This window comes from Lissotriton helveticus, chromosome 5_1, assembly GCF_964261635.1.
Source record: "Lissotriton helveticus chromosome 5_1, aLisHel1.1, whole genome shotgun sequence".
In the NCBI taxonomy this organism is placed as follows: Eukaryota; Metazoa; Chordata; class Amphibia; order Caudata; family Salamandridae; genus Lissotriton; species Lissotriton helveticus.
Window position 1 is genome coordinate 1,208,439,163 of NC_136065.1, and position 12,099 is coordinate 1,208,451,261.

At 47.0% G+C, this 12,099-nt stretch overlaps 1 protein-coding gene across 4 annotated transcripts in view; it reads right to left on the reverse strand.

Moving 5' to 3' along the window:
• EIF3A (eukaryotic translation initiation factor 3 subunit A) overlaps positions 1-12,099 on the reverse strand; it is a 1,009,075-nt gene that overhangs the window by 338,896 nt on the left and 658,080 nt on the right. For all 4 annotated transcript variants that reach the window (XM_078643910.1, XM_078643908.1, XM_078643907.1 and 1 more), the window contains exon 18: positions 2,437-2,531. In XM_078643910.1, the coding sequence (XP_078500036.1) occupies positions 2,437-2,531 (95 nt within the window). The remainder of the gene's footprint in view (positions 1-2,436; positions 2,532-12,099) is intronic.

Here is a 12,099-nt window from a genome sequence, read left to right on the forward strand (position 1 = left end):
GGGGTGGCGCCGCGCGGCGCCGGGGACCCGACGCCAGCCGGAACCGACGGCGGAGCCACGGCGTCGCGCGGAGGCGGCACCACGGGTTGGCCCAATGGAATCGGCGCCGGAGAGGCCGGTAGACCAGCCGGCGACGAACCTGAGGGACCCAGTGGCGCCGGGGCCGGAGCCGCCGGCGGCGTCGAGGCAGGAGCACCCGAACCGCTCGGGCCCCCAGACGGGACCGACGGGCCCGCAGGCGCCGTAGGCCCCGCCGGAGGAGACATCGCCCTCATAGCCATGAGGAACTCCTCAATCTCCTCGCGCGACGCGCCTTCCCCAGGGACCGACGGGTATGGGGCAGACGGTGTCGGCGACCCACGCGGGGCCGCGGCCACCCGAACCCCCGGCCGCATCACGCGGGCGTCGGGGGGAGTCGGGGGTACGATGACGATGCCCCGACTTCTTGTGACGCTTACCTGACGAACCGGAGGAATGGCGGCGACTCCCGGAGCGCTCATGGCGGCTCCGCGATCGCTCCCTCGACCGCTCCCTCGACCTCCGACCGGACCGGGACCGCTCTCGACGCGGGGCCGACACTCGGAGCTCGAGCAGCTTGCGGGACCGCTCCCGTCTAGCTTTACTAGTCAAGGCCCGGCAGTCGACGCAGGACCCCACGTCGTGGTCCGCGCCCAGACACCGGAGGCAGAGTCGATGGTGGTCGGTGACCGACATCAGGCGGTCGCACCCGTCGCAACTCTTGAAACCGGGCATCCTACCGGCACCGTAGAAAGAATTAGGAATTATCAAAAACTTGGTCAAAAGACCGGAGTACTGCTCTTCGGATCTGCGCTAACTGGCGCGGAAAAAAGAAGAACTGACGTCAGCGCGCGGAGGCGGCGTCTATATACTCCAGCGACGTCATCACGGCGCACGACGCCGACGACGGACGCGGAGCCGCAGGGGACGCCTGCAGACGACGCCTACCGACGCGCAGGGGTACTGCTACGCAAACGTTTCCGGATCCAGACTGACGCCTGGGGATATTCTAAGGTAAGGAATCTAATACTAACCTGTTTCTTTCAGATCATTACAACAGGTACCTCTGAGCTCCATGGCTGAATGAAAAAATCTAAAGCCACGCTCACACCAGGGGGTTTTAACCACATTGGTGCTAAGGCAATTCCCGCTGGGTGCTGACCAGTCTGGATTCCCATTGTTCATGACAAGGTCAGCTCGTCATTAGCACAGCTCCAGTGTACTGCATGACGAGCTGACCTTGTCATGAGCATGGAAGGGGTTAATGGCCTATTCTTCACCAAAAGGAAGGGGATTTTTTTTTTTACTTCTTGTAGTTAATGCACACTTCTTTTCACTCACTCTGTTACTCTTTACTCACCCTGGTCATTTTCTTGCTTGGCTGGTCTCATAATTAACCCCTGCTTTTCCCTAAATATTCTTAACACGTTTCTACTGCACTGAACACACATACAGTAAAGACATGGCATGAAAAAGGTGGCGGTGATGATGATAGTTTCGTAAAGTGCATAACCACCCCTAGAGGCTTAATAGCGCTCTGGATCTCGTTTGCTACAACAGTAAATTTTAATATTGGTGGGAAAAAGTGACATTTGAGAGTTTTTTTAAACATCAAAATGTTGGAATGGCTGGCTATCTGTGCTCACAACAGCAGACCTCTCTAATCCTCGCCGCATAGAGAACATCAAACAAGGCAACACTGCATATGTATCGAACACACAATTTATACCATATGTTTATCAACGTTGCTCTCAACAGTACTCTTCACCAGGCACCATCAAACAAGAGAACACATTAAGTTAGAAATTCTAATATACATTTAACATAAATAGGCCCCAAGGAGTAGCAGCTATTACTGCTTCCAAGAACACTTGCTATCACTAAGTGCCTAACACAAGTGTGTGCTAGGCACTTAGTGATAGCAAGTCTTCTTGGAAGTAGTAATAGCTGCTCCTTGAGGGCCTATTTATGTTGAATGTACACAATGTACTAGACAATGGCACACGACATTCTAGAAGAGGTGCAAAAGATTTGGGTCGCCAATCCAGTCTCAATCAAACACCAAGAACATTCCTCCAGAACTTGTAGAAAATGTAAGTGTACACTCTACAAATGGCACATCTGAATATGCAGATTAGTAGTACTGCCAGCAACATATCTCAGAACCACTGGCCTGTCCGTCCACCTCACGCCTCCCGGACTTTTGAAAGAGCTGATATGTCAAACAAAAAATGTGTGCGCTATACAAATGACGATAATGTAGCATATGAACCAACAATCATGTTACATTGCAAGCTTTGTTTACATTGAAGATGCACTAAATCAGTTTCTAATCATTTAATGTATGGAAATTTCAATCCAATAAAGTAAGACATGTCCTTGTGATGCAGTGTCCTCAGCTATGTAAAGAGTACGTACTTGTCAGGAGGGGGAGGGGCACGCCGCCTTTCAGAGTCGTCCTCGGTAGCCCTTCTCCATCCACTATCTGCTTCTTTATCACCCCAACGAGAGTCCTAATTTTGAAAAACAAAAAGGTGAAACTATTTTGGCATGTCGATACATTCCTTAAACGAGGCAACATCCTGCCAAAAGAACAAGTTACTTATCTTAAGTAACACGATTCCTGGTAGAGACTCTCTATCTGCAGATAACTCAACTTCTGAATATTTTCTCAGGCATCAGACTAAATCCTGAATCTCTTCAGCACTACATCTGCGAGCCGGTAGGTAGCACAGTATGGATGGATATGTTACTTATCGGTAATCCTAGTTCTCTTCCAGGGGTATACTCAAAGTAATAAGCATTGAATAGTCCCGCCCATTCGCGGGGAATCCGGAGCATGTACATACATGAATACATACATATAATTCCAAGCTGTAGAGTGCGCACTCAGGCAAAAGAAGGTGAATAAATCAACAAAAATAGGGATTTATTCACATCATAAGTCCTCTGTAGGACTCCACCAGCTAGCGCGCCACACTCCAGGGGCTGCGGTTCCCAGAAGGAGTTTATTGCATGGGGGGGGGGGGGTTGAGGATATATATATATATATATATATATATATATATATATATATATATATATATATATATATATATATATATATATATAAAAATGCTACTTACCAGTATGCATCTGTTCTTGGCATGTAGAGCTGCAGAGTTACACACTATGCATAGATGGCCACCTAGTGTGGGGCCCGGATGTTTGCAGTTTGTTATGTTGTAGAAAAGTCTTTGGAAGTCACGGGATAGGTGACTCCTCCTTTGGATGATACAGCACATGGGCATTGGCTCCATCCCCAGATTGTTTTTCACCATTAGGGAAGTGATGGAGCTATACAAGAGGTAGTGATGTCCATGTGATTTGTATCCAATTAAGATAATACTGGAACAGCTAAAGGTAGCCGGGGAGGCGGGTGGGCGTGTGTAACTCTGTAGCTCTACATGCCAACAGATGCATACTTGTAAGTAGCATTTTCCGTTCGAGGCATATGAGCTGCAGATTACACACTATGCATAGATTGTATAGCAGTACCCACATTTAGCGGCGACCACCAGTATCTGTTGCAGTTGTTTGAAACAGTGTTTTTAGTACAGCCTGGCCCACAGTGGCTTGTTGTTTAGTTTGCACATCTACACAGTAAGGCTTTGTGAATGTGTGCGGTGTAAGTCATGTAGATGCTCTGCATAGGTCATCTAGGGGAATGTTCCCTAAGAATGCCATTGAAGCCCCTATCTTTCTTGTTGAATGGGCTTTTGGAGGAATTGTTAACGTACGTTTGGCTTTCTGTTAACATATTTGTATGCATTTACCAATCCATCTGGCGATCCCTGATTTTGATATGGGGTTGCCTTTATGTGGCGGTGAAAAAGACACAAAAAGTTGTTTTGTTTTACGAAAGGTTTGTGTCCTTTTGATATCGTATAGTAATGCTCTTTTGACATCTAAGGTGTCTAGAGCTCTTTCTGCGACTGAGGCTGCGAGAAAAATACGGGCAGCTCAACTGATTGATTTAGATGGAATGGTGAAATGGCTTTAGGAAGAAATTTAGGATTAGTACGAAGAACCACTTTGTTATGATGCATTTGCAAAAAGGGTTCTTGAATGGTAAATGCTTGTAGTTCACTAACCCTTCTGAGAGAAGTAATTGCTACTAGGAAGGTTAGGAATTGCAATTCACATTTATGTAATGGTTCAACGGGAGGACCCATTAATCTTTTAAGCACAATGTTCAGGTTCCACACTGGTGCCGGTGGCGTTCTGGGAGGAATTATTCTTTTGAGTCCTTCCATGAAAGCTTTTATAGCTGGTACTCTAAAAATAGATAGATGTTGTGTATTTTGTAAGTATGCTGCAATGGCAGCAAGGTGTAGTCTGATAGACGTATAGGCTATCATCAAAGATGTTCTCGGGCTCTGGCGCCGACCGTTGCATTTCCTGCCTTGCCGCTCGTCGATTCCGGATAGTCTTTTTCGATCGGAACTGGGCACAGGCTAGGCAACTATCTTCATTGTGATCTGGAGATAGGCATTTGTTGCACACTGGATGCTTATCTGTGTGCGGGAACTTGGGAGTTGCACTGCGGGCAGAACTTGAATGGACTTCGTTCCATCGACGGTCGGTCCACGTGGTGTCGAGAAGGCCTCACGGCCCGATTCGACGACCGGAGTGCAACAAAGTTGTAAAAAGTGTACCGGTACCGAACACTGAACAATACCGACGGATCCGAAGGCCTTTTGAAAAGTTTTTCTTGATTCCGAACTTGGAGAGTAGGAAAGTACATCCGAACCCAATGGCGGAGAAAAACAATCTGAGGATGGAGAGGATGCCCATGCGCACTGTAGTCCGAGGGAGGAGCCACCTATCTCGTGATACTTCAAAGACTCTTCCAGGACAACAATGTGCAATCATCCGGACCCAACACTAGGCGGCGATCTATGCACAGATATGAATTCAGCAGCCCACATGCCTCGAACATTACACTTTTGAAGGTGTAATAGATATCCTATGATGTGTTGAATAGACACGTCTAAGGGATTTATTTGGTTGTTTTGACAGTATATGACAAAGCGTTTCCACTTAGCAGCATAACATGCTCTAGTAGTGGGACGTCTAGCTTCTTTAATAATGTTCATTCATTCTGGAGGAAGGTTGAGGTAACCAAACTATGACCTCAGGAGCCAGATCGCTAGGTTGAGCTGAGCTGGGTCTGGGTGTCTGATCTCTCCATGATTCTGTGTTAATAGGCGTGGAGATAGGTTTCGTTTTTGGTGTGGTACTACAGACATTTGCAACAGCGTGTTGTACCACGGTTGTCTGGCCCATGTTGGAGTAACTAGAATGAGCGTCCGGGAATGCTGTTGTAGTTTGCATACCACTAACGGAAGTAGTGGGAGAGGAGGAAAAGCGTAGGCAAATAGTTTTGACCAGTTCATCCATATCGCATTGCCTTTGGACAATGGGTGTGGGTATCTGGCGGCAAAGCTTGGGCATTTTGCGTTTGAGGGTGGAAAAGAGGTCTATCTGAGGTTGTCCCCACATTTGAAAGAACTGATGAAGAACTTGCGGATGAAGTTTCCACTCGTGGATCTGCTGTGTTTGTCGACTTAGCAGATCTGCCATAGTGTTTTGTACTCCTGGGAGGTGTTGGGCTAAGAGGAAGATCTTTAGCGGTATAGCCCATATCCATATCTGCTGTGCTAACAGAGAGCTGCAGAGAGTGTGTCCCCCCTTGTTTGTTTATGTAGTACATAGCTGTCATATTGTCTGTGCGGACTAAGACAGCTTTGCCTGACACTTGACTTTGAAATGCTTTTAGGGCTAGAAACACAGCTAGCAACTCTAAGTGGTTGATGTGGAGTAGCTTTTGTGGTGTCAGATGATGCAAGGAGGGGTAAAGTAGGAGAGATTCTAGAAAGGGTTATTTTGGGGATCATTGAAGTGGTATGGGGTTTGGGATAAATGAGAGCGCGGATGTAGAGGATATTGATAAATGTATAGGATGAGAGATAGGGTACTGCATTGGAAAGAGTAGTAGAAAGAATTTTGAGATGAGTCAGAAGGTTAGGCTAGAAGATATATTGAGAGAAGTATAGGCTGAGAAATAAGAGTAGTGCATTGGAAATGCTAAATTAGAAGAAAGTGAAATATATAGATCCTCAAGTACATTGAAAGTATATACATACATAAAGGAGGTAAGCATATGTAGATTAAAGATACTGATAGAGGCACAGGATGATAAATAGGGTAGTGCATTGGATATGCTTTGTACCAGACACACATGGAAGGTACATAGATTCACAATGGAAGTAAGTACATGTAGACCAAAGATGATTTTTATTTATTTATTAATTTAAAAAAAAAAGAAATCTCAACATAATTATTCTACATGTTTATACAAAGCAGTACACAAAGATAGGAACATATCAATAATGAAAGCAAATGCTTATATACAGAGGGATATGCTGTAAATGTGTGTTTGCGTATGATGCTTCTTGAGTGCCTCTTTTGATCCATGTTACATAGTATTTGCATTTATCCCTTATGACCCAGTTGACATATTATCGGCTCCTACTTGTAATTTACTGTCTGCAGTTACCTGTGCTCTTGTATATCTACTCTGTACACTCCCCCACACCCACCTGACGCCACCCTAACATGGAGCACTGCGGCAAACACACGTATAAAATAATCTACCCACCCGCACTCACAAAAAAAGCCGCTAAACGCTTTAAACACAACTTCCTGAGGTCCCACCCTGAAACACCCTTTGCCGACACCTACTTCTCTCCGGTAAATGGATCCTTGAACACTGATCTCATCTTCCACACCGCACGCAGAGCTCAATGGAAAAAAGCGTTTCTTACCTTACTCAACGTCTCCACCACCAGGAAATCCGCACATGGACTAACTCTCTCCATCGCACCATCTAATCTCTTCCCAGGCAGTACAGCCATTACTATTTACAATAATGGGATTGTTCTAATTCAATCCACAGACAGAAACCTGGAACTACTCGACAACCTGTTCCCCACTTTCAAAGTGCACCTCCCCAATCATCGGCCCTCCACACATACCCCAATCCAACTGAACCAGAACTCCTCACTGCCAACTAACGTCTCAGAGCGACTCACCGCCTCTGACCCTCACAACCCGACTCTATGCCACCCCAAATACCCCCACAATACCGCCACCCCCGCCACTCCCGCCGCACCCAGCTCCCCCTCCAACAGTGCCAACAGTGCCCTCTCTCCCCCCACTCCCTGCTCCCCCCCTCCGGGCCCCCACTCCTCCCTCAACATCTCCCTCCCTACTCTATGCACACAAACAACTCCTGACATACACCCCTCCCTCAACATCTCCCCCCCACTCCCTGCACTCCCGCCACTCCCAGCCTTCGCTCCGCCCCCAACAGCGCTCCCCCCATTCTCGGCACTCATCACATTCCAGACCTACACCCAACCCTCAACATCTCCCCTCCCACTCCCTGCACTCCCGCCACTCCTAGCCCCCACTCGTCCCTCAACAGTTCACTCCCCACCCTTAGCTCCCCCTCCACTCCTGGTCCCCACTCCCCCCTCAACATATCCCCCCCCATTCTCACCCCCCATCATTACACTTGCCCCCCCACATCGATCAGTCACCACACGTCTCGCATTTGCCCCTCCCCTCCTGTTACCAACTACCCTTCCAATAACTCTAACCTCACACCCAACGGCACTCTAGACGCAATAATGACCACACTCCTCCAAGTGAAAGAAGATCTCCGCACGCTCACAGAGTTAATCCTCACGCACACCGAGCACCCCCCCCTCTCCACCACTTCTCAACGAATCATTAACTCTCCCCCACTTCCTAGGCACCCCATACCTGGGACCTCTATTCCCTCTCGCAATACCTCCAACAGGCCTAAGCGCACCATCGGGACACATCCCAATCGCTCTTTACATTGGACCTCCATCCCCTCTCGCAATACCGCCAACCGCCCCCAGCGCGCAATCAAGACTCTCTCGGACCGCGACATACACACCCTACTCAGCACATATGCCCCTGCAACCCAAAACAGCTTAGCCACCACTCACATATCCATCCCTACGATTGTCTCCAACCCTATTAGGCACCCCACGCATAGCAACAGAGGCTCTGTCCCCGACAACCTCACTATGGCCCCCTCCACCTCCCCTTGCACCCCCAGACTCAAATGCACACTTCTCAACTGTAGATCGGCCCAAAAACACTCGACGGAGGTCGCCGACCTCATCCTGTGTAGGAACCTTGACTTGGCCATACTAACGGAAACATGGTTAACTGAATCCTCCAATCCTATCATGGATATCCTAGTCCCCCCAACTACTGTATCACTAGACTTGACAGGTCCCACAAGACAGGCGGAGGAATAGCCTGCATTTACAAGAGCAATCTCTCTCTTAATAAAGTCACCGCCCCTTCTCTTACCTCCTGTGAATACTTCTGCCTTGATGTCATCAGTGAGAACAAACCTGTATGCTCACTACACATCATGTACCACCCCCCGGGGGACAACCTCCTTCTCCCAACAACTCTGGACACAATGTCAATCAACGCAGGACGGCAAAATACACAAATCTACCTTGGTGACTACAATCTCCACTGGAATGATAGCAGTGACGCAGTAGTTAATAGCCTCAAAAACTTCCTTATCACCTCTGACCTCACTCAAATTTGCAACACCCCAACACATGACAAAGGCTCTATCCTCGACCTGGTCATCTCCAAAGAAGGCACCACTCAACTTGACTCAATACAACCCTGTGACTGGTCAGACCACCATATTATCACATTCCTCATCAAGGAAAAAGTAAAACTCATCCCGGTACAATACGCCATGCCCAAAGTTTGGAAAAGAGACATGAGGAAACTCAATCCAATCTCTCTACCCCCTAACAGCTGCAATCTCCTACTCCCCCCGACCGACGTCACTGACGTCCAGGACCTAACAGACCACTATCTCAACTCCATGGCCTCAGTAATCAATGAGGCCGCTCCAATGCAACTGAAAAGAGTATCCACTAAGATATCCAACCCCTGGTACAACGGGAGTCTCAATGAAGAGAGACGGGCTATGCGAATGGCAGAGCGCACCTGGAGATCAGTCCCCTCAGCACTGCATCTTAAAACTCTGAGGAAAAAGAGAAATGCATATTTCAGGAAAATAAAACGATCAAAATCAGAGTTCTTCAGACTCCAGCTAGAGCAAGCAAAAAACCGTCCAAGTAAACTGTTCGAGCTAATCCGATTTCAATCTAAGGAGCTACCCCCAGCTGTCAACAGTGTGAACACTACTCCTTCTTGTGAAGATTTCTCAGCTTTCTTTAACAAAAAAACTGACAATATAAGGAGCGACCTCCTCAATGACGCAATCCTTTACGCAATACCCAACTGCATAACTCCCAATAAACTAAAAAACAAACAATGCGACCTGGTCATACTTTGACACCTACTCTGAAGAAGAAATTGACAGAATACTCAGCACCCTAAAACCATCCAATAACCTCAATGACCCCCTTCCTGCTAACGCCGTAAAAGACTTCATCCCTCTGCTACTCCCACTCTGGACTAAAATTATCAATAGCTCACTACAACAAGGAACCATCCCTGACGCCCTCAAAGTTGGTCAAGTTACACCTTTACTAAAGAAACCAACAGCCGACCCCACTGATTTAAACAACTACCGTCCGATTACCAACATTCCCACTCTCGCCAAACTCTTAGAAAAATGCGTCCAACTACAATTGACAAAGCACATAGAACAGTTTGATCTCCTCAACCCACACCAATCAGGCTTCCGAGCAGGGCACAGCACTGAAACTGCTATGACTCACATAATTGACGACGCCATCCAAATCCTAGATGAAAATAATACCTGCCTCCTCATCCTTCTTGATCTCTCTTCAGCATTCGACACAGTGAAACATGAGAACTTACTCGATCTCCTAAAGACAAGAATGGGCTTCTCTGGGACTGTGCTTCGCTGGTTCACTTCCTTCCTACACAACAGGTCTAAAAAATTCAAGAGCAAAAACTTGATGTCCTCCCCAGTACCGGTATCTTTAGGTGTCCCTCAAGGATCCTGCCTATCCCCTACTTTGTTCAACCTAGTGATGGAGCCTCACCACCCAGCTACAAGCATCCAATGTACACTTTCACATGTACGCTGATGACACTCAAATATATCTCAAGTTACATTCCCCCAAAGACATCCTGAGTCTGAATTCAACGATCAGAAGTACCCAATCCTGGCTGGCCGATAACCACCTCAAACTCAATGCTAGGAAGACTGAGTTCCTCCTAATCTCACCTCCCTCGAAAATATCCTCCGCACAAACATGGCTTAAGCACCTAACAGCACTCAATGTCCAACCGACAATCGTGGACTCAGCAAAATCTTTAGGCATAACACTTGACACCAACCTCAACATGCAGCAGCATATCAGCAAGGCTACTAAGGGGGCGAACTTCCAAATAAATACCTTGAGGAAACTGAAACCCTTCCTTCCAGCAAAAGACTTCCAAACAGCAGTACAAGCTCTTGTCATCCCGCGCATAGACTACGGCAGCGTGGCCCTCTGCGGCCTCCCCCCAACGTCAACTGCACCCCTCAGAGCGTCACTAAATGCGGCAGCGAGACTCATCACTGGATCAAAAAAACATTCGCATATCTCCCCTGACTTCAAATCCTTGAACTGGCTGCCTCTTGAAGCCAGAATACCTGAAAATTGCCTGCATGACGCACAAGGCTATTCACCTGAAATCACCTAGCTACCTCACTCATAAGTTGACAATTTCAGGAGGGTCCAGAACTACCAGGAGCACAAACAATCTTCTGCTGAAACCGCGAAGATTCCGGAAGGAAAAAACTTACAAACGCTCCTTCTCTGGAATGGCGCCCAGGATCTGGAACGCACTTCCTCCTGAAACTAGGCTCATATCCTCCTCCCTTCTCTTTAAGAGAGAAGTCAAAAGTATCCTTATGGCTAAATATACTTGAACAATGCGTCTGACCTACACTGCGAACAGTATTCCAGTATTTTATTTTGATTTAGCCTATATATTCCCTTGCACATGTGCCGTGACTTATATTAGTCTATATATTTTAGCATATTAGCCTTGATTCCTAATACATGTACTATATATTTTAGTATAATAGCCTTGATTCCTCGTACCTGTACTATATTTCTGTTATTTTTGTTATGTACATGAACTTGATGATTTACCTACCTACTATGCCCCCTGTTTCCCCTACCCTTCCACCAGCCTGTGTAAAGCGCTCTGTTATCTGCAAAGATCTTGTTCGCGCTATATAAAACTTTGAAAATAAATAAATAAATAAATGCTTATGTGGGGTAGAGCCAACTCTTGAGTAGTTTTCTGAAGAGAAGGTGGTCGTGGGTGGATCTTATGTTGGGGGTAAAGAGTTCTATAGTTTGGCTGCTTGAACACCCATGTTTTTTTTCTTGTATCTTGGGATTTTGAGGCGAGATGCTCCTTTAGAGCGGAGGTTCCACTGTTGAATGTGTTTGGTGATTTTATTCCTGATGAAGAACAGTCTCACTCCATGTATTGCTTTGTGGGTGATACAAAGCAGCTTGAACATGGATATTCTGGCAACCGGTAACCAATGCAGGGCTTTCAAGGCAGGGGAGATGGGGTCTCGCGGTTTGATATGCAAGAGTAGTCTGGCAGCAGAGTTCTGAATCCGTTGTAGTCTTTTCACGGTCGTTAAAGGTGATCTGTGGTAGAGGATATTGGCGAATCGAGTTTGGATAGAACAAGGGAGATGGTAGCTTGGACCTTGTGTGTAAATCCCAAAAGAGGGAAAATTTGTCGCAGCGTTTTCATAGTGACAAAGCTTGATCTTGCTAGTTTGTCCACTTGGGCATTCATCGACAGCGTGGCGTCCATGGTCATTCCGAGGTTTCTTACTGCCTTCGATACTTTAGGCGGTGATCCCAGTTCATTCAAGTATCTACTATAGGCTCGAAGAGGTGCTCCTTATCAAAGGGCTGATTTAAAATAGAGGCTAGGACCTCAGGTTTAAAC